This window comes from Henckelia pumila, chromosome 4 (genome assembly GCF_033568475.1).
Source record: "Henckelia pumila isolate YLH828 chromosome 4, ASM3356847v2, whole genome shotgun sequence".
NCBI lineage: Eukaryota > Viridiplantae > Streptophyta > Magnoliopsida > Lamiales > Gesneriaceae > Henckelia > Henckelia pumila.
This window is the reverse complement of record NC_133123.1, coordinates 69,866,272-69,891,135: the sequence shown is the minus strand read 5'-3', so window position 1 is coordinate 69,891,135 and position 24,864 is coordinate 69,866,272. Positions and strand designations below refer to the sequence as shown.

The following is a 24,864-nucleotide window of genomic DNA, read 5'->3' as shown; positions in this document are numbered from 1 at the left end:
CATTGATCGTTGATGGAAGGTAGGAACATTTAAACAATTTTAAATTTCCTTTATTTATCTTGATATCAATTTTAAATCATATTTAAAATGAGGGATTTTAATTTTGAAAATTTGTCTCATCATTTTAAAATTTTGTATGTTTGCCGGATTCACACAATTTAGTCTAAAACATGCATACAACGATAATATCATATATTATATAGGATGATCGATTCCATTTCTAATCGACCCGTGGTTGCCAATCACGAGTCTTAGTCCAATCCTAGGTAATATGCAGTATGCAATGCAATCCTATTACATTGAGCTTCCAATTTACATTTCTTCTGTCTTTATTGTCTGCTGGGCCCACCTCCATCTTCAAATCTTCATCTCCCATTAAGTCTAATGTATTTACAATAAATAACCATGACAAGTAGGGGATACATTTCAAGGGGTGGGAACGGACCATAAACCAGGCCCACTTTTATTACATATGACAATTCATATTGGGCTATAAACCAGGCCCATTAATAAATCCAACAACAATAAAAACAAATGTAAATTCCTAGCATACACCTACAAAATTGGTCATGGCAATCGATCATCCTTATCCAATAACATTTAATTCAAAATTAATTTATTGGATAACATGCAATGGCAATTTAAATTAAAAGGATAAAATCATATTCCATATATAAAATCTTATTTTACATACAAAATCATATTTTATCTTTTTATCAAATAAAATCATATTTTACATATAAAATCCAATTTTATACATAAAATCATATTTTACTCAATATTTCCATAAAATCATATCTTATCATCAATTGTACCAAAAATAATTAATTTCATAAAATCTGATTTAACGGATAAAATATATAAATTTTCCAAAAAATTCAAATTTATCCAAAAATCAATTTTAAAATTTTTGGACTCGAACAATTCGATCCGACGCCTCGTGAACCAATCAAAAAAAATTTTCGATCGGACCAAAAATAGAATTTTAACATATTAAAATTTTAATTTTAAAAATTAAAAATTAATTTTTCGCGGGCCGCCCGGGACGCTCCCGGGCTGCCCGCGCCCCAAAAGGGCTCGAGCCGGGCAGCCCGGCTGCCCCTAGGGCGCTGCCCAAGGGCGGCGCAATACCACTGTTGGATAACGGCGATCAGATCAATCAGAATTGATACCCGGTGCAGCGGAAGTTTAAAAATTTTATATGGAACGATTCCATAATGGGTATCAAAACTTTACGATTAAATTGTGTGTGTAAAAATTAAATAACAATTATAAATTTTTACCTCCAATCTCGAATCGAGATTATGGACACCAACAGATTACTCTGCTCTTGTTGTATATCCCTGGAACTGATGGACGAACTGTTCTTCAATCAGGTCCACGAACAGAGATTTAATCCCTCTGATAGATTGCACTAGAAAATCTATCAGAAGTTTCTACGAAGAGAATTAACGAATTTGATCCGTTAAACCAGACTGTAATTCAAAATTCACAGGCTGGATTTTTCCCGAGTAGAGAGGGAAGGGGGGCGGCCACTTTGAGAGAAAATCAGCTAGGTTTTCGAAAATTGTGACTTTTTTTGTCTAATTTCTGTACTGCAATAACTTATTTATAATGTGGGCTGCTAACAGCTTAGGGCCCATTAGTCATAAGTTCAAGCCTGACAAGCAAAGCCCGCATGTTCAGAAATTAATATAAAATTCATCGTGACTCTGATTGATAAACCGATTTTACCAATGTTCACAGAAACCATTTCTGCACCTTTTAAAGTCAAGATAAATTTTTCTGAATCCGAATTCAGTGGTTTCCAAAAATGCCCATCCCTATGTCATTTTAGGAAATCTTACTCCTCTACTCTTAAATAAGAAGTCCAACTTCTTTGTTCATTAAATTTAACTCTTTAAATTTAACTATCTCAACGGGGATTAAAAATCCATTACTCTGTGTGACCCTCAATGGTTCAGGGATACAGCTAGCCATGGGCTCACAACTCCTTGTGACTCGGAACAACAATTTCCGACTTGCCCATCGAATCATGGTAAGAGCGCCTAGCAACATCGCCCCATGATTCCATAGGTATCACTGATAGTGCCTACAAGAACCAATAGATTTTGGTTAGCGTACAGTACGGTCTCTTCATCCATATATCCCGATCGAATCAACAACCATTGGTAAATCGAGAGTCGTTCGAGATTCGATAACTATGCAATACATCTTGAAGATCAAATAGTGACATCGCATGTGCTACTAAGAAACCATTTCTTAAAACACATCATGTACTCTGGCCAGAGATTCGTCACACTAATATCTCCTCAGATCGCATAGGATATCCACACTCACAAGTATGTGGTGAATCCTTGACAACAAAGCATCGACTCCTATATGTGTCGTAACTGTACCCAATCCCGACACCTGATGACCCCAATAGAGTCGGTAAACGAGTCAAAGCACAGTACTAGCATATAGAGTCTCAATGATGTTTCAAGTAGTAAGGACTAATGGTGTACAACCAAAACCGCGGACTTCATCCACTCAATAAGTGATAACCACTTGGAAAGTCCGAATAGGGTAGTTCGATCATTTATCATATGAATATCCATTTGCATGCTTCGAACATCTCTATGTTCCCTACCAATGAAACGTGGTACTCTGCATCGCAAATGCTAGTCTCAAACTCAAGCGATCCTTATCCTTATTAACGGACGGCTCAATCGACTAGGAACGATTTAGAATATACAGTGATTATAAAATGTGTTTCATGATAGACATCCCCATGTACTACCACATCTTACATACACTATAGTATATTCAAGGTCTTTATCAAAACAACAATAGTATATCACAATATAACAATATGAAGAAAGATAAAGTCATTGCCATTAATAAAAGTGTAAATTATATTAAACAAAAGATTGTTTATACAAAGAGTCATCAAAGCCCTTAGCCACAAGTTGGCTCACCGGGCACCCACTCTTTCAATTGTGAAGAGGTCTGATGAGTTCTCACTTGATTGAATGTAACAGATATCAATATCTTTATTCTTCTCAAGCTCTTGAGTGTAGGCAAAGAACTTTGGGGGGATATGTTTTGTTCTGTCACTTTTGATGTATCCTTCTTTCATTTGAGCAATACATGCAGCATTATCTTCATACAACGTCACAGGCTTCTTGTCTACTGATAATCCACAAGAAGTTTGGATATGTTGTGTCATTGATTTTAGCCAAACACATTCACGGCTTGCTTCATGTAGCGCAATAATCTCAGCGTGATTTGATGAAGTTGTTACGAGTGTTTGCTTCTATGAACGCCAAGAAATCGCGGTGCCTCCATGAGTAAATACATATCCGGTTTGGTAACGTGTCTTATGTGGATCAGATAAATATCCAGCATCAGCATAACCAATGATACTTTAATTGGTGTCTTTTGAGTACAAAAGTCTCAAATCTGTCGTTTCTCGTAGATAACGGAATATATGTTTAATTCCGTTCCAGTGCCTCTTTGTTGGATATGAACTGAATCTTGCCATTAAATTTACAGCAAAAGATATATCAGGTCTAGTGCAATTTGCAAGATACATAAGGGCACCAATGACACTTAGATATGGTACTTCTGGACCAAGAATAATTTCATCATCTTCACATGGACGGAATGGATCCTTTTCTATGTTTAATGGTCTTACAACCATTGGAGTACTTAATGGATTTGATTTATCCATATTAAAACGTTTAAGGATCTTTTCTGTATAATTTTCCTGGTGAACAAAAATTCCACATTCTTTTTGTTCGATTTGCAAACCCATACAATACTTGGTTTTTCCAAGATCCTTCATTTCGAATTCTTCCTTCAAGTACATCATAACTTCTGGAATTTCTTTATTCGTTCCAATGATGTATAAATCATCAACATATACATCAATAATTACACATCCGGATGTTGTTTTCTTGATGAAAACACAAGGGAATATTGGATCATTTACATATCCTTTTTTCATCAAGTGCTCACTTAGCCGATTATACCACATTCGGTCGGATTGCTTCAACCCATATAATGATCTTTGCAATTTTACATAATACAATTCTCTGGGTTTTGAACTTTGTGCTTTAGGCATCTTAAATCCTTCAGGGATTTTCATGTATATATCACTATCAAGTGATCCGTATAAGTAAGCTGTAACAACATCCATAAGACACATTTCCAATTTTTCAGATACTGTCAAATTAATCAAATATCGAAACGTAATTGCATCCATAACAGGAGAATATGTTTCTTCATAATCAATTCCAGGCCTTTGAGAAGAACCTTGTGCAACAAGTCTAGATTTATATCTGACTATTTCATTTTTCTCATTTTGCTTTCGAATAAAAACTCATTTGTATCCAACAGGTTTTACACCTTCAGGTATGAGGACTATAGGTCAAAAAACATTACGTTTATTTAGCGAATCCAATTCAACCTTGATGACATCTTTCCATTTTTTCCAATCATGACGAGTTTTACATTCACTAAAAGATTTTGGTTCATGATCCTCATTTTCATTTATGATGTCACATGCCACATTATAAGAAAATATCTCATCAATATCTTTTATATCTTTTCGGTTCCATATTTTTCCAGTATTAATATAATTGATGGAGATTTCACGATTCTCGTCAGTTTGTGGTTCTCACATAACATTTTCATCATCAGGTGTTTCTTCTGGAATACCATTTTCTATTTTATGATCATCGTGTTTCTCTATGCCTTTTCTTTTCCGAGGATTTTTATCCTTGGAACCGACTGGCCTTCCACACTTCAAGCATTTTATGACATCATGAGTGTCTTCAATTTGTTTCTTTGGAATTTCAATTCGAGCAGGGGCATTTACAGCATGTATATATGATTTTGTTACCCTTTTTGTGTCTGCAAATGCATCTGACATTTGATTTGCAATTCTTTGCAAGCGCACAATTTGCTGTACATCTTTCTCACATTGTTTGGTCCTTGGATCCAAATGTAACAATGATGGTACATACCATGTGATTTCTTTTTCGATGTGTTTCTTTTCTCCCCCTAACATTGGGAAGATTTCTTCATTAAAATGGCAATCAGCAAAACGTGCTGTAAACACATCGTCTGTTTGAGGCTCAAGATATCGAATGATTGATGGGCTATCATAACCGATATAAATACCGATTTTTCTTTGAGGACCTATTTTTTATCGTTGAGATGGTGCAATAGGCACATACACCATACATCCAAAAATTCTTAGATGAGAAATATTTGGTTCTTTACCAAATGCAAGCTACAATAAGGAAAATTTATGGAAAATTTATGATATGCACTTGGTCTGATGTGAATTAATGCCGCAACATATAAAATTGCATGTCCTCATATAGAAATAGGAAGTTTTGTTCTCATAATCATTGGTCTAGCAATCAGTTGTAGACGTTTAATCAATGATTCAGCTAATCCATTCATGAGCAACAGGATGTTCAACAGTAATTCTCATTGACATACAATAGTCATTGAAAGTTTGGGAAGTAAATTCTCCAGCATTATCAAGTCTTATTTTCTTGATTGTATAATCGGGAAATTGATTCCGCAATTTTATCATTTGAGCCATTAATCTTGCAAATGTCACATTCCGAGTTGACAATAATCATACATGTGACCATCTGCTAGAGGCATCGATCAATACCATAAAATATCGAAATGGTCCACATGATGGATAAATTGGCCCACAAATATCACCCTGAATGCGTTCAAGAAATATGAGTGATTATGTTTGGATTTTAGCTGGCGATGGTCTTTTAATAAGTCTTCCAAGAGAACATGTTTTACATTGAAACTTATTATTCTGAAAGATCTTTTGGTCTTTCAATGGATGACCATGTGTATTTTCAATAATTCTTCGCATCATTATTGAAACAGGATGTCCCAATCAATCATGCCAATTGGTTAATATTGAAGAATTATTAACCACCATATTTGATTTGATTGGCCTTATATGTGTACAATGCAATCCAGTATGGAGCATTGATAATTTTTCAACCACATATTTCTTTCCTGATTTATATGTGGTAAGACACATATATTTTTTATTTCCATCAGTTATCGTCTCAGTATCATATCCATGAGAATATATGCCATTAAAACTCAACAAATTTCTTTTCGATTGTGGTGAATATAAAGCATCATTTATCAGAAATTTTGTACCATTTGGTAACAAAAATTGTGCTTTACCACAACCTTCAATCAAGTCTACAGGACCTGATATTGTATTCACCATTGTTTTTGTTGGTTTTATTTTCAAGAAATATCTTTCATCTCGCAGAATAGTGTGTGTTGTACCACTATCCGGTATGCAAATTTCCATGATATTATTTCCTTGTTTAGCTTTGCTCATACCGTTTTCCATTTTGAACTTCAAAAGAAATTATGCAATAAATAAAATCAAGTATAATATATATATATACAAAATATAACATGTTTCATAAGAATGCATGAAAAATATAACATGTTACATTCTAGTCCCACCAATATATTAATCACTGTTCTCGAAATCATTTGAAAATTCGGCAGCATTGAAATAAGTTGAACCATTAAATGGTTACTGTTTTCAACAAAATTGGTCTCTTTTTATTTCCCCTTTATCGATACTTTAAAGAGCTTACATAAGTGCTCAGGGGTTGGTACGTGACCAATGTCTTGGAATGCCACATTTATAACAAACACTCTCATATCTTTTTGAGTGATTTTCATTTTTACTCATATTTTTATGCTGCCTTTTTGGGTGGTTCGTGACGTTCTTTTGAGATTAGTTATTGAAGTAAATATCTCGATTATTTTTATATACACGGTCGTGACCACCACCGCGATCATTTCTACGTCCACGTTCATGACCACATCCTCGACCTCGACCAAAATCTAGTTTATGCCTTTGATTTTGATTTTCATTTTTACTTACGACATTTTCTTCTGAAAAATGCCGTAGATACATTGGGTCGGGATTGATGATTTCTCATTAACAATTTTTTGTTCTTTTCTAGTGATATCGAGAGCAACGAATTTAAGCTTTGCCAAATTTGACATGGTGGTACTAGAAAAATAACAATGCATTTTATAAGTTAATTTCCATTAATATGAAAATACAAAATAATGGATAAACGACTAGTACAAGTATGTTTAAAAATAGATGAAAAGTGTGCGGTGGATAATCGTCGGTGAGTACAAGACTCGTGAGCATGATGATCATAATAGTTATGAAAAATAGCCTTAGAAATGTCATCGTCTTCATCTTCGAAAAATCGAGGATAAATTATTTAGAAAAAAAGTGAATTTTGGTGTGATTGAAAATAATTTTGAGTGAACATATTTATATGCAACAAAATAGCCGTTTATGACCGTTTGTGACCGTTGGGGGTAAGAAAAAATTGATTATGTGTTGAATAAAAAATTGTGATAATCATGCGATGCATATAATGATAATCATAATTAAATAATTATGCATATTATATCACATTATTATAAGGTCGGTGTCACAGACAACCTTTTATATAATATTGTGAAATTATACAAATATAGTTAGTATAAAGTCAGATATAGTATATCATATCACATTATTATAAGATCGGTGTCATAGACAGCCTTTTATATAATATTGTGAAATTATACAAATATAGTTAGTATATATACATAATAAATATATATCATATCACGTTATTATAAGGTCAGTGTCATACACAACCTTTTATATAATAACATGAAATTATATATTAATATAGTTAGTATATATTCATAATAAATATATATCATATCACGTTATTATAAGGTCGGTGTCATAGACAGTCTTTTATATAATAACATGAAATTATATATTAATATATATTCATAGTAAAAATATTTAAATAGTTAAATAAATAATCTTACTTGTTGAATATTTTTGTCTTTTCCTTGTGTTTTGGAGCGTCGGAAATTATAGAGAACCTTCGAGCGATCGTGCTGATAACGTGTTGTGAAAAATTAAAAATTTATGGTAAAAAGTAAAAACTCCAAAACTCAAAATATATTTAACTCTACACTTTATAATATTTTTCTCTCAACTCAATTGTGTATTTCTTCACAAATGGAGAGACCTATTTATATATCTCATCTGGAGATTAGTCCAAAAATTAATACATCATCATCTACATCATCACACACTAATTTTCAACATTTTACAACTCAATATTCAACATTCAACTCTAATATATATATATATATATATATATATATATATATATATATATATATAATATTTTCAACATTTTTATTATTATTACTGGAAATTGAGGACAATGCAAGAAAAGTATCTTCTTTTTACACATCTTTCGATTTATAAAATTAAATAAATTTACTTTTTTTAGTACAAATTGCATCGAATATCGAAATTATATCATATTGCAACACTAAAGAGTGAAATTTGCCCGCACAACCGACGAAACTTGAGCATGAACTCGAGACGTGCTTGTCTCGAGCTAAGAAAGTATCTAAATTTACCTAAATAAATTAAGAAATCTACCCGCAGTCAGCGGAAATCGAACCTGAGACCTCGTGGTCTCAGGGCCTCAGTCTTGATCACTAGGCCAAGACCTCATTGGCAATTAAATTAAATTTATTTAGTACCACTTCATTTCAAAATTCTATTGGATGATCAGGAATGGAGCTAGAAAATTTTTTGAGATAGGTGGAAATTTTTTGAGATAGGATTTAAATAATATTAATAGTAAACCAATATTCATTTAACAATTGTGCATGTGGATTGACCGACGATTTCGGTTGGGAAAATTCTAACAAGTGAACTAGGTCAAATTATAATATAGTTGGACAGAGTCCAAGTCGATCCCACAGAGATTAATGTTTAAATACTAAGATATAAATTATTCAAATTAATCTAGGCTAAATAAAATGATGGATTTTTATAAATTAACTACCAATTAAAATAAACTAAGTAATTCTAAAGCAGAAATTTTAATTAACTTAAAACGCAGAGTAAATTTACGACGGATTCAAATTTCAAAAAAATGACCAGCAATACACAACGGTACCAGACATCGATGATTGCCACGTATTGGATTTAATCAACCAAGAATCATTCATATTCACGACGAAATTCCCTAAAATAATTATTAATCTATTTCTAGAATTAATAACCCTATTTTCATTTAACAATCCAATTATTTCTAATTGAATTTAATTAAACAAAAACGCATTCACGAGTTATGGAACTTCAGCTTTCTCCTAAAATCGCACATTGAAACCGAATACTATTTCTAGTCGGTTTAACCATGTGTTGATTAATATTTTTAAAACTAATTTCAATCTTTTCTTTTCCAAGTCCAAATCGAATAACAGACAATTAATTGGCCAGATTAAAAGCAAGAATTATGCACAAATATCAATCAATAAATATTTCATAACTCAAAAATCAATCAATCTACTCCATGAACAAAAATCAATAGTCTGGCCCTATCGTGGCCCCGGTCAAAGGACGACTACTCCATAATAATAAAATCAAACAAAAGTTTCATGTTTGAATTCATGACAAAATAAATCAGAAAGAAGAATAAAGAAAATCTCAGCGATTGTGCCGAATCTCGCTTGTGTTCTTCAATTATGCTCTCAGCCGTCAGTTCCAAAATCTGGCCAAAGTCTCTGAGTCCAAAAGTCCTCTCCAATTAGGGCTTGATTCTATTTATATGTCTCTCAAAAAGCCCTATTTTTCGTCCAAAATAATGTCAAATATTGCCCAAAATAACCAGAGTTCCAAAATTCCCAAATTCTGCGCGAATTAATTTTTCCATATTTGCGGCATACACGGACCCCGGACATGGTCCGTGTCTAGGTCCGTGCATTATTTTTCTTCAATTCTTTTTTGCTTCGAACGTGCACGGACCCTCTTCCAAAGTATGCACAGGGTCCGTGCTATTTATTTCCTTCAATTCTCTTGGCGATTTAAGATTTTTCCGTGTTCTCCGGCTAAGTTCCAGTGTGGCATCGCATTGTTTGACTTTTTTTTCAATATTCAAGGCTTCTCAAATTCTTAGTCAAACCTACAAACACAGAAAATATGACGAATTAAGTGCAAAACTCGGAATATAAATGCCAAACAAGCACGAATACGACCAAATAAAATGCCAAATAAGCTATAAAATTCGTGCTTATCATGGATCGAATGACTTATAGTGTTTTACAAAAAAATTAAATTGAAAACCTTGTATTTAAAAATTATAGTAGGATTGTGAGAGGTTTTGAAATTAAAAAGGGGGGCATTATGTTCAAATTATTTTAAAAAAAATAAAATTATTTTTAATAAAATAAGGGTCAGAAAAAGAGCATGAGAATAATTACGGGGGACAATCGCACTCACAGTCTTTTTTGGGTCCGTCTCTGTAGATGATATTAAACAAAGAGTAAAATTCATTTTAAAACACGAACTATTGATAAAATACCAAATCGATATAGAAACTATCGAAAATGGCTTAATTGATACATGATCCAACTAAAAAGTCGATTTTATACTTTAATAAAATTGCTTGAAAGACAAATTATTTTTAGTAAATTCAACTAAGTGCTCATTTTATTTTTAAAATTAATTTTTATTGAAGTGTACAAATAAATTTATATTAATTTAAAATTTATAAAAAAATAAGTATCTTACTATTTTTATAATATATTTATATTTTACTCATTAATAAATTATTTATTCATATATAATATATTTTAAAAATATTAGTAAATATATAATAAAATGGTATTTTTTCTATATATATAAATAATTATACATTTTTTAAAAAAAATTGATATAAAATTATACATTAATAAAAAATCACTCAATAAATAAATCATATACATCACTAAATATATTTAATAACGATAAAAATATAATAAAATAAATATTTATTTATTTATAATTAAATTCAAGCACGAGTAAAAAATATGACATTAAAAATTATTAAATCAAGTGGAGAAAGTCATTAGAACCATGCAAATCGAGACAATGAGTGAGTTTTTTTTATTAGATTTGTTTTTTTAAAGATCTAAAATTTTAATGTTGAATATTTTTTTAATTTCAAAAACATAAAATAGTGATTATATTTGTTTCAATAGTTTAAAAACATGAATAAGTTCAGTGACATATATTTATTTATTATATTTCGTCAATATATTACAATATTTGTTGTTATATAATTTGAGTTCATAATTATTTATCATAATATAATTTTAAATAAATATGATATATATTTTTAAAATAATCAATAAATAACCTTGAAAATAAAATTATATACCTAATAAAATTTTAATAATAGTAATTGGACTTAATAACGTTTTAGATTAAGGGTAGACTTGACTTTTAAATTTGATCATATACCAATTAAACCATTTACTATAGTTCATATATCAATTTGATATTTTATCAATAGTTCATGTACCAAAAAGAATATTACTCTTAAACAATTTTAAGGTACTCATAGTTCAAAGTACCATATAATTTCCACGAGTTTATTGCACCACACCCCCTGTGAAATATTAAAAATGCACACTTCTCCATTGTGACATTTTAATTGGAAACCCAACACTTAACCTTTTGTAATAATTGCATGTTTAACTCTTATCACGATCGATGATTTTGTTGAACATGAGATGTTTTTGCGCCAAAATAACCATTTTTTTATAATATTGGGATTATAATACGAAAATGATCTTTTATTATTGTAATAATTTTCATATCTACTCATATCCATCATCCACATCAAAATAAATAATTTTTATTCACAAATACGTGTAATGTATTTGAGTAAATATGAAAAATATACTATAATAAAATAATGACATTTTCGTACATACACCTAATCTTATACCATAGACATAATATTATCGAAAAAATTGTTGATTAGGTGATGTAACGACGCGTGCTCAATAACTCATTGAGGCAAGGGTTAAACGTACAACTCTTACAAAAGGTTAAGGTCTTGGGTGCCTATTAAAATTTTATAGGAGAGAAGTATGTGTTTTCAATATTTCACAGGGGGTTTGGTGTAATAAACTCCATGTGTTAGCCTATTAAAAATTTTTAAATTAATTATTTTTTCTACTCATTTCAAATATGAGAGGAATTTTAAATATAATGAAGGTATTTTAGATAAAACAACAACAACATCATTATCATTATCAATACGAAAATGAAATGAATATCTACGGTTCTTGTGAGACGATTTCATAGATTTGTTCCCATGATATGCATTAACTCGATCCATATTTGTAGCGATGAATGTTCTAAAAGATATCACATAAAACTTTCTAGACGGTAGGCAGTCACCAATCACCTCGATTTTTTTTAAAAAAAAATTAGTGGCTCTAGTAAGTGCTGAAAAATCAACCACCTAGGCAGTTTTATTTTTTTCAAAAAAAATTAATAATTTTAAAATATCAATAAATCTTTTTTAAAAAAAACTTTAAACAAATTTGTTCATATTTTGTTGAAATATATGCAAATTAATAAGCATAGATAAAAACATATGAATGAAAATATGGAACATATATATTATGCATATTTTGACTAATTTTTTATATTATAAATATTTTATATAAAGTTCAGTTTAAATATGAAGATTTTAAGGTAATTTGTTCTTTTTATAATTAATATATATATATTTATAAAAACGCTTAGACGCTGTTTAGGAGACAGCATGGGCACCTAGGTGATAGTTGATGGGTGATCGTTTGCTTACTGCTTGACGTTTTTTAGAACATTGTTAATGATAAATAACAGTATTTTTGACATAAAAAATGATATTTTTCATTATCAATTTGGGTCGGAGATCCATCTCACAATATTGATTCATAAGACGGTCTCGGAGTTTTTGTGTGAGTAGGTCTCTTGTGAGACGGTCTCATGGATCTATGATACGGATCGACCAAATTCATGTTTGTAGCGAAAAATAATATTTTTGACATAAAAAATAATTTTATTTCATAACTAGACCCAAATCGTAGATCTGTTTCACTAAAAAATTACTCAAAAGACAATCTCGTAAGAATTATGCGTTTATTGTGAGTCATCTCGGAAGAAATCGAACAAGAAAAAACACACGGGAAAATAGTCAAAATACTGAATCTTTTGTGAACGGGAAGATCTATTTCACAAGCACACTTCAAGCACGTGACAAGGAAAATATAAACACACACTTAAAAAAATCAAATCTAATGAATTATATATTATTAAGAAAAACTAACGACAATTCTATTTCTATGTAATATTGGAATTTTTTTTAAAAAAAATAAAAAATATACGAGTCAATAAATAAGTAAATGAATAGATTTCACGGATACAGTCTCATGAATTTATATCTCTGAGACGGATCGACTCGACCTATATTTATAATAAAAATAATACTTTTGATATAAAAATAATATTTTTAATGAGTCGGATCAAATAAAATATATGTCTCATAAAATTAAACATTAAGACCATCTTGAAACTCGTGTTTAATTTGTTGTTTATGTGTATTTTATATTAATGTTATTTATAGAATACGCCACAACGGGATAAAAAAATAAAGACGTGAGATTTTAACGTAGTTCGGTCGAAAGACCTACATCTACGTGATCACATCAAGATATCAAATGGATCCACTAAAATTGAGTATTTACAATTAAGGACGTATTCAATAATAAAAAGACTTTCTTTTTTTCTGAGTCCTCTATGACAATCATTTTCAACAGATTAACTTGACAAGCATCACTCGTTTTTTATTCCATTCTATTCGAACCCCCTTTGATGCAACGAATTGTTATATCCCGAAAACGTCACATTCCTCTCTCAAAGAATGTATCGGGATCAATCAATGTAAGTGTATGTGCGCCACCAACAATGACAAAGCTCTCAAAACAAAATGATAAGGTGGAGATGTGTGAAACGTGTTCCAATAGATGTCGGGACTAGGGATGCAAATGAGTCAAGTCGAGTACCATACTACTCGAGCTCGACTCAACTCGTATTTTGTCTACTCGGGCTCGATTGAGTAATTAATTTCAAATTCAAACTCGACTCCTGTATATTTTGAGTTATTCGAGCTCGAACTCGAAAAACTCGAACAATAAATTTATATTTAAATATATATATATATATATATATCAATATTATATGTATTATATTTATATATATATATATATATCACGTACTTTGCAAGCTACTCGAACACATATATATAATATTCGAGCTCGATTATAGATTCGAGCTATTCGAACTCAACTCGAGATCGGTCAAACCGAGCTCGAGTCGAGTTTTGACCGAGTTGCTTTCGAGTTGTTTATGATTAGCTTGACTCATTTGCACCCCTAACCGGGACACCAAATGGATAGTTCAAATTTTCCTTCAGAATTCATCACATTCTACTGCAGTCTTTTAAAATAATATAGGCGTTCAATCCCCTGATATCACTAAACTTGTTTCCACAAAAAAATCACACTTTGGTCTAATATCACATTATTTTAAATCTATTAAAAACAAATCTGTTGAATTTCTATTTAGTTTATTCAAATAATGTTATTAAACTTTTGACCGAGTCTTTAGTCTTTTGAAGTCATTAGTTGAGTTGTTGGAGTCGTGGGCCTCGTGGCTTTATTGACTACAGAAAATGTTGGGTTGTTACTTAATTTTAGGAATACAAGTATGAGTTGTAATGCTATATTTAGGTGACTATTCATCTTATTAATATATTTCGTTTTTCCTTTCCTCAGATATAATAGCCTTATCTTCTGACTTCAATTTTGTAAGCTTCCGCCTTTAATTCATTTGTGATCAGTGGTATCAGAGCCAGAAAAGAAGAAAAGTGAGTGAAATAAAGCATTACAATAGTATCTCTATTTCACGTCATTTTGCTTTAAAGATGGCTTCAGATAGCTTTGTCCAACCAGCAGTTCCTCATTTCGATGGTCACTACGATCATTGGAACATGCTCATGGAAAATTTCTTGCGCTCAAAAGAGTACTGGCAGGTGGTCAGTACAGGAATACTTGAACCAGCAACAAGTGTCACCTTAACTGAGACACAAAGAGCAGAGTTAGAAGGATTGAAGCTTAAGGATTTGAAGGCAAAAAACTATCTCTTCCAGGCAATCGATCGATCTATCTTGGAAGCAATTCTTTGCAAAGAAACTTCCAAGGATATTTGGGATTCTATGAAGAAGAAATATCAAGGGTCATCACGAACCAAGCGTGTACAACTTCAAGCCTTGAGGAGGAGTTTTGAAACTCTGCAGATGAAAGATGATGAGTTGGTCACTAGCTATTGTGCACGAACCATGGCAATAGCAAGCAAAATGCGTTTTCATGGTGAGAAGATGGAAGATGTTGCCATTGTTGAAATGATATTGCGCTCATTAGCTCCAAAGTACAATTATGTTGCTTGTTCAATTGAAGAATCGAAAGACATAGACAATCTTTCCCTTGATGAAATCCAAAGTTCATTAATGGTTCATGAACAAAAGATGAATCATATCACACCCACCCACTGATGAGCAAGCACTAAAGGATTCTACCCCTAATAGATTCTCTAATCCAAGGGGAAGGGGTCGAGGTCGAGGGATTGGAGGCAGAGGTCGAGGTAGCAGAGATGGAGGAGGACGAGGAAATTTCAAAACTGATAGCGAGCAACCAATCTGTCAAAATACAGGCAGAAACCGAAATCAACACTTTGACAAATCCAAGGTGGAGTGCTTTCGATGCCATAAACCTGGTCATTATCGTTCTGAATGTTACACTAAGCTGCCTCAAAACAAAACCGAAAGGACGAATTTTGCAGAAAGCAATGAAGTCGAAACTTTGTTGATGGCCTTCCATACCCAAGAAGATCATGGACCAGATATTTGGTATGTTGACACAGGCTGCAGCAACCACATGTGTGCTAATAAGTCCATTTTCTCTGATTTAAATGAAGACTTTCATTCTACTATTAGTTTTGGTGATCACTCTACTGTGAAGGTTATGGGAAAAGGAGACATAAAAATAAGAACAAAGAATGGTTTTGAAGAAAAAATTTCTAATGTCTTTTATGTTCCTGATTTGAAGTGTAATCTTTTAAGTGCTGGTCAATTGAAAGAGAAAGGTTGTGTTATAACCATTCGGCAGGGAGCTTAAGAAATATATGATCCTACAAGAGGAGTAGTGGTGGTTGTCCAGATGAGTTCAAATAGGTTGTTTCCTATGCAAATCAATACTGCTCAAAGTTGTTTGACAGAAACAGTGAACGATGTATCATGGATTTGGCATTATCGGTATGATCACCTAAATTTTGGTGGATTGAAGACCCTTCAACAAAAGAACATGGTGATTGGTCTTTCTCAAATTGCAATCCCTCTTCGAGTTTGTGAAGAATGTGTTGTTAGCAAACAACCCCGTACCTCATTTGTTGGAAAACGTGTTCAGATCAATTAAGAATTGATACCCGGTGCAGCGGAAGTTTAAAAATTTTGTTTTATTATATGGAACAATTCCATATATGGGTATCAAAACTTTTACGATTAAATTTGTTCAAGTAAAAATAAAATCACAATTAAATTTTTACCTCGTCAAGCAAAGGCTTGATTGTGGACTCCAACAGAATTTAATCTGCTCTTCTTGTAAATCCCGGGAACCGATGACAGTCACGATCTAACTCCGGAATTAGGTCCACGAATGAAAAACAGAAACCCTCTGATTGACTGCACTAGAAATCAATCAGAAGTTTTACGTAGAGAATAAACAGATATGATCTGTTAATTCGATTTGTAATTTTTCACAAAAATCACAAGTCAAATTTTCTCCAAAAGGGACAGAGGAATTTTCGAAAAACCTCTTGAATAATATAGACTGATTTCGAAAATTGCTAGACTGAAATCTTGTGTAATTTTCAAACATAGTACATATATTTATAGATAATTTCTAGACTAGATTAAATTATAATTGCATTAGAACTCTAACTCCTTAGGGCCCACAATCCATAACTTAAGCCCAACAAGCCAAGCCCGTTGTTCTAGAAATTAATATAAAATTCATCGTGACTCCGATTGATAAACTGATTTTACCAATGTGCACAGAAACCATTTCTGCATCTTTTAAAGTCAAGATAATTTTTCTGAATCCGAATTCAGTGATTTCCAAAAATGCACATCCCTATGTCATTTTAAGAAATCCCACTCCCTTTTAATTAAGAAGTCCAACTTCTCTTTCATTAAATTTAACTCTTTAAATTTAACTATCTCTACGGGGTTTTAGTAATCCATTACTTGTGTAACCCTCAATGGTTCAGGAATACAGCTAGCCGTGGGCTCACAACTCCTTGTGACTCGGAACAACAATTTCCGACTTACCCATCGAATCATGGTAAGAGAGCCTAGCAACATCGCCCCACGATTCCCTAGGTATTACTGATAGTGCCTGCAAGAACCAGTAGATTTTGGTTAGCGTACAGTACGGTCCCTTCAACCAAATATCCCGATCGAATCAACAACCATTGGTGCATCGAGAGTCGTTCGAGATTCGATAACTATGCATAACATCTTGGAGATCTATTAGTGACATCGCATGTGTTACTAGGAACACCAAGTAACCTAAAACACATCATGTACTCTGGCCAGAGATTCGTCACACTAATATCTCCTCAGATCGCATAGGATATCCACACTCGCAAGTATGTGGTGAATCCTTGACAACAAAGCATCGACTCTTATATGTGTCGTAATTGTACCCAATCCCGACACCTGATGACCCCAATAGAGTCGGTAAACGAGTCAAAGTACAGTACTAGCATATAGAGTCTCAATGATGTTTCAAGTAATAAGGACTAATAGTGTACAACCAAAACCGCGAACTTTATCCACACGATAAGTGATAACCACTTGGAAAGTCCGAATAGGGTAGTTCGATCATTCATCATATGAATATCCATTTGCATGTTTTGAACATCTCTATGTTTGTAACACCTCACTGTATCAAGACGGGTCTTTTCAAAGTGCTTATGTCCTCACTCACACGCACCCTGAGAAACTTTTCAGGGGGTCACCCATCCTATAATTGCCCCAAGTCAAGCACGCTTAACTTTAGAGTTCTTATGTGATGAGCTTCCGAAAAGAAGATGCACCTTCTTGATATGAATAGTACATATGAAATCTTTTAAGCCCTCCTCAACCATGTAGTCCCATACCTACACAGTCTCAGAATCCCTCTCATTCCGGCACGGGATCGGTTCATTCATGTATCCCTCCGCCTAGAAGCCTACCAGGAGCCGCTCATTGTCCGTGCAACCTCTTGGCACCGGCGATCACTCCATGCCTCTTCAGCCCCGGGCGTCACATGTCCACCAGCTTTCGCTTGGTTCGTCCCCAACCATACCGTACGAAGCGAGGTCGGCTCTGATACCATTTGTAACGCCTCACTGTATCAAGACGGGTCTTTTCAGCGTGCTTATGTCCTCACTCACACACACCCTGAGAAACTTCCAGGGGGTCACCCATCCTATAATTGCCCCAAGTCAAGCACGCTTAACTTTGGAGTTCTTATGTGATGAGCTTCCGAAAAGAAGATGCACCTTCTTGATATGAATAGTACATATGAAATCTTTTAAGCCCTCCTCAACCATGTAGTCCCATACCTACACAGTCTCAGAATCCCTCTCATTCCGGCACGGGATCGGTTCATTCATGTCTCCCTCCGCCTAGAAGCCTACCAGCCGCTCATTGTCCGTGCAACCTCTTGGCACCGGCGATCACTCCCTGCCTCTTCAGCCCCGGGCGTCACAATGTTCCATACCAATGAAACGTGGTACTTGGCATCGCAAATGCTAGTCTCAATCTCGAGCGATCCTTACCCTTATTAGCGGATGGCTCAATTGACTAGGAACTGTTTAGAATATACAGTGACTATAAGATGTGTTTCATGATAGCCATCCCCATGTGCTACCACATCTTACATACACTATAGTATATTCAAGGTCTTTATCAAAACAACAATAGTATATCATAATATAACATTATGAAGAAAGATAAAGTCAATGCCATTATAAAAGTATAAATTATATTAAACAAAAGATTGTTTTACATAGAGTCATAAAAGCCCTTAGCCACAAGTTTGCTAACCGGGCACCCACTCTTTCAATCTTCCACTTGCCCTAAAGCCAACTAGTCATACTATGTAATCCCATTGCTTCGCGATGTTTGTCAAACAATGGTCCTGGCAAGGGCTTAGTAAGCGGATCAGCGATATTGTCTGTAGAGGCCACTCTCTCGACACTGATGTCTCCTCTTTCCACGATCTCCTGGATGATGTGGTATTTCCTCAGTATGTGTTTGGACTTCTGATGAGACCTTGGTTCCTTTGCCTGAGCAACGGCACCCGTGTTGTCACAGTACACCGGGACTGGACCAACAGCTTCAGAAATTACACCCAACTCTTGGATGAATTTCCTTATCCAAACCGCCTCTTTAGCAGCAGCTGATGCTGCAATGTATTATGTCTCAGTGGTGGAATCCGCTGTGGTGTCCTGCTTGGAACTCTTCCAAGAGACAGCACCGCCATTGAGCACGAATACAAATCCAGAGGTTGATTTCGAGTCATCCACGTCACATTGGAAGCTAGAGTCGGTATAGCCTTCCAACTTCAATTCTCTCCCTCCATAAACCATGAATAAATTCTTAGTCCTTCGCAAGTACTTAAAAATATCCTTCACGGCTTTCCAATGAATTTGACCTGGATTGTCTTGGTATCTGCTCGTGACCCTCAGAGCATAGGCCACATCCGGTCTGGTAGATATCATCCCATACATGATACTACCTATGGCTGACGCATATGGCAAGTGTGTCATCTTCTATATCTCTTCGTCAGTCTTGGGACACATAGACTTGGATAGAGAAACTCAATGACACATAGGTAGATGTACTCTCTTGGACCCATCCATTGAAAACATTTTCAATATGGTGTCGATGTAGGTTGATTGAGTGAGTCCTATCATTCTTTTAGATCTATCTCTATAGATCTGAATTCTTAGAATATAGGATGCCTCACCTAAATCCTTCATCGAGAATCTACCTGATAACCATATCTTTGTTGACTGCAACATCCCTACATCATTCCCCATGAGTAGGATGTCATCAACATAAAGTACTAAGAATGTTACCGCATTCTTAACTACTTTCTTGTACATGCATGGTTTCTCCGGGTTCTTGATGAAACCAAAATCCTTTATTGTTTCATCAAATTTCTGGTTCCAACTTCTTGATGCTTGTTTGAGACCATAGATTGATCTCTGAAGCTTGCATACCTTATGCTCGCTTCCCATGGATGTGTATCCCTCAGGCTGCATCATATAGATCTCTTCCTTAATGTTTCCATTAAGAAATGCAGTCTTTACATCCATTTGCCATATCTCATAGTCATACCATGCTGCTATGGCAATAAGGATTCTTATGGACTTGAACATTGCGACTGGTGAAAAGGTTTCATCATAGTCAACTCCTTGTCTTTGAGTATAACCTTTTGCCACCAATCGTGCCTTGTAGGAAAATACCTTTCCATCAGGCCCAAGCTTTCTCTTGTAGATCCATTTGCACCCAATTGGAACAATTCCATCGGGAGGATCTACTAAAAACCAAACTTGGTTAGAATGCATCGAGTCAATTTCCGATTGCATAGCTTCAAGCCATAAATTCGAATCCGCATCAGAAATTGCTTCCTTGAAGTTTCTTGGATCACATCCAATGTCGGGTTCACTTTGATCCCCTTCAAGAAGAAGACCATATCTAATAGGAAGCCTAGAAGTCCTCTCGGATCTCCTAGTAATAGGCGTGTCTTGTGATGATTCTTGAGGTGTAGGATCGCTATTTTGTATCTCGGGTTCTTCTCGAATTTCTTCGAGTTCCATCATCTTGTCTTTCTTATCCAATAAAAACTCCTTCTCCAAGAAGGTGGCATTCCTTGAAACAAACACTTTTGTTTCAGCAGGATGATAGAAATAATATCCGATTGAATTCTTCGGATACCCTACAAAATAACATAAGGTGGATCGACTATCCAACTTATCTTCCACTGTCTGCTTCACGTAAGCAGGACATACCCAAATCCTCAAGTACGAATACTTAGGAGCTTTGCCATTCCATAACTCGTATGGTGTTTTATCTACTGCTTTAGTGTGGACGTTGTTTAACAACAATACCGCCGTTTCAAGCGCGTAGCCCCATAACGAAGGTGGGAGCTCAGTGAAGCTCATCATAGATCGAACTATGTCCAACAAAGTTCGATTGCGACGCTCCGAAACACCATTCAGCTGAGGTATCATCGGAGGAGTCCACTGAGAGAGAATCCCATTCTCTTTTAGATAGTCCAAAAACTCGGTACTTAAGTATTCTCCACCTCGATCCGATCGAAGTGCCTTAATACTTTTACCTAGTTTGTTTTCTACTTCAGCCTTGAATTCTTTGAACCTTTCAAATGCTTCAGACTTATATTTCATTAAATATAAATACCCATACCTAGAATGATCATCGGTAAAGGTAATGAAGTAGGTGTTGCCACATTTAGTACCAATCCAAAATGGACCGCAAACATCTGTATGGATCAAATCCAACAGATTTTGACTACGCTCAGGTTTTCCTTTGAAAGGAGATTTAGTCATTTTTCCCTTTAGGCAGGACTCACAAGTAAGTAGAGAGTTAATATCAGACATATCAAACATGCCCTCTCCCACTAGCTTGTTCATCATCCTTGAGGAAATATGACCTAGCCTAGCATGCCAAAGGTTTGTCGGGTTTTGACTATCATTTTTCCTTTTAATTGTTGTTACCGGTTTATCAACATAATTAATTGGAACGTCTTTTAATTTTAAGCTATATAGATCGTTTTCAAGTTGTCCATTTTCAATCAAACATTCATTCTTGTAAATATTGCAAATCGCATTCACAAAATTGCAAGAAAAACCATCTCTATCAAGCATAGAAATAGATATAATGTTTTTGACCAAATCCGGAACATATAAAACATCTCTCAAAAATAACTTAAAATTGTTCTGCAAAACTAAATAAATGTCTCCTATAGCTTTGGCTTAGACTCTAGAACCATTCCCGAGCCTTAGCTGGGTCTTACCCATCCTTAGCTTAAGAATTCTTATCATCACCTGCAAATCATTGCAGATGTGAGATCCACATCCGGTATCCAATACCCAAGAAGAAGTATTAAGCGAAACATTTATTTCAATGTAAAACATACCCTTTGCAGTTCGCAACTGTTCGAGGTATTCCTTGCAGTTACGTTTCCAATGACCGGGTTTCTTGCAGTAATGGCAAACGTTTTCATCTTTTATCCCAATTAAAGCCTTGTCCTTTCCCTTCTTATTTGGTACAATCTTCTTGGGCGGGGCAGAACGTTTCTTACCCTTTTCACTTGGTCCTTTCTTAGAGTTAGAAGAGGAGCCAACCAAGAGTACCGGTTTATCCTTCTTTAGTGTGGCTTCATATGTGACAAGCATATTGACCATCTCTTCAAGGGTAGCCTCTATCTTGTTCATATTGAAGTTCATCACAAAACCGTCAAACGATGAAGGAAGTGATAGAAGCAACAAGTCCACGCTAAGTTCATGCTCCAAAGTCAAGGCGAGTGTTACCAACTTTTCAATGAGCCCAATCATGCGCACCCCATGCTCACGGACCGAAGTCCCATCTCGCATGCTGCTCGTCATGAGCTCTTTGACGGTGGCATACCTCTCCGACCTTGATTGAGCTCCAAAGAGTTCCTTGAGGTTCTTGTGAATGTCAGCAGCATTTACGGTATCCTCAAATCTTCTTTGAAGCTCATCAGACATCGAAGCCTGCATGTAGCATTTGGCCTTGATATCATGGTCCCACCATAAATCAAGTTTGGCCAACTCTTCCGGACTTGTATTAGCCGGGGCTTCCTTCGGAGGCGGCTTCTCTAACACGTAGAAAGCTTTTTCCGAAGTAAGAATAATTTTCAACTTACGGAACCATTCCGTATAGTTTGCGCCAGTCAATTTGTTTTGTTCGGGAATTGAAAATAGTGGATTACAAGAAGTCATTGTAATAGTATACTGAAAAGGAAATAGACAATAATCAATGATTGTTTAATTAATTTACTAAGACATAAAATATGGCGAATTTTAATTTTATGAATTACACTCTCACTATTTTAACGATTTCACTACCCTCTAGTGAAAACGAGAAACTGTTTTCCTTAGTGAGAACATGGAGTCCAATTGACAAATCATGATCTCGAATAATATCAGCCAACCATAATTTTCAAAAGGTAGAGCCCAATTACTTCCAAAGTAACCCCCATTTTTTACCTCATATCCAATAAGGGCCCAATAATATGACGCCGTTTATTGTGACATATCAAGATAACCCATCAATATTAAGTTGTGATGGACGGTCGCCATGTGGATCCCCAATAATATGAGCCAATCCCATGGGAGTTCCACCCAACTTACAACATGTGTCGATCCAATGTACAGCTTTCCAACGAACGGGCCCCCCCAATAATATGAGCCGGACCGTATCCGCGGGTAGCATCTCATACATTGATCGTTGATGAAAGGTAGGAATATTTAAACAATATTTAAATTCCTTTTTTATTAATCTTGATATCAATTTTAAATCATATTTAAAATGAGGGATTTTTAATTTTGAAAATTTGTCTCATCATGCTATTTATGTATGCTTGCGGGATTCATACAATTTAGTCTAAACATGCATACATCAATAATATCATATATTATTTAAGGATGATCGATCCCATTAACTAATCGACCCGTGGTTGCCAATCACGAGTCTAAGTCCAATCCTAGGTGATATGCAAGTATGCAATGCAATCCTATTATATTGAGCTTCCAATTTACATTTCTTCGGTCTTCATTGTCTGTTGGGCCCACCATTTCTTCAAATCTTTGTCTCCCACTAAGTCTAATAAATTTACAATAAATTTCGATGACAAATATGGGATACATTTTTAGGGATGGAAACGGGCCATAAACCAGACCCACTTTTATTACATATGACAATCATATTGGGCTATAAACCAAGCCCATTAATAAACACCAATCAACAATATGACAAATGTAAATCACCTAACATACACCTAAAACATTGGTCATGGCAATCGATCATCCTTTATCCATTAATTAATTCAATAATTAAATAATTGGATAAACATGCAAAGACATCATAATTTAAAAGATAAAATCATATTTTATCTTATTCATCCATAAGATCATATCTTATCATCAATTGTATCAAAATAATTAATTTTATAAAATTTAATTTAACGAAGAAAATTTATAAATTTTCCAAAAATTCAAATTTATCCAAAAATCAATTTTAAAATTTTCGGACTCGAACAATTCGATCCGATGCCTCGTGAACCAATCAAAAACAATTTTCGATCGGATCAAAAACTAGAATTTCAAAAAATTAAAATTTTAATTAAAAAATTAAAAATAATTTTTTCGGGCTGCCCGGGACAATCCCGGGCAGGGCAGCCCGTCGCTGCCCCTTGGGCAGCGCTGGGCGCTGCCTGATTTGCCCATTAGTATTCAATTTAAAATTTTCGTTTTGTTTCAAAAAACCGAGGCTTAAAAATTTTGTACAATCGATTAATTTAATCGTTTGATCTGAGCAACCTGTTTCTGATACCACTGTTGGAAAATGTGTTCAGATCAATTAAGAATTGATACCCGGTGCAACGGAAGTTTAAAATTTTGTTTTATTATATGGAACGATTTCATATATGGGTATCAAAACTTTTACGATTAAATTTGTTCAAGTAAAAATAAAATCACAATTAAATTTTTACCTCGTCAAGAAA

General features: G+C 34.3%; 1 protein-coding gene across 1 annotated transcript; it reads left to right on the top strand.

The window, feature by feature from the left end:
* Window positions 1-14,909: 14,909 nt before the first annotated feature.
* Window positions 14,910-16,158, top strand: LOC140861179 (uncharacterized). The gene is made up of 3 exons (XM_073264188.1): window positions 14,910-15,483; window positions 15,585-15,694; window positions 15,787-16,158. The coding sequence occupies exons 1-3, from the start codon at window positions 14,910-14,912 to the stop codon at window positions 16,156-16,158; spliced, it is 1,056 nt and encodes a 351-aa protein (XP_073120289.1).
* The last annotated feature ends 8,706 nt before the right edge of the window (window positions 16,159-24,864 follow it).

Coding starts and splice junctions, on each gene's coding strand:
- LOC140861179 (XM_073264188.1), top strand. CDS start 14,910: ATGGCTTCAGATAGCTTTGTCCAACCAGCAGTTCCTCATTTCGATGGT. Junction 15,484..15,584: donor TTCCCTTGATGAAATCCAAA/GTTCATTAATGG, acceptor CTCTAATCCAAG/GGGAAGGGGTCGAGGTCGAG. Junction 15,695..15,786: donor ACCAATCTGTCAAAATACAG/GCAGAAACCGAA, acceptor TGTTACACTAAG/CTGCCTCAAAACAAAACCGA.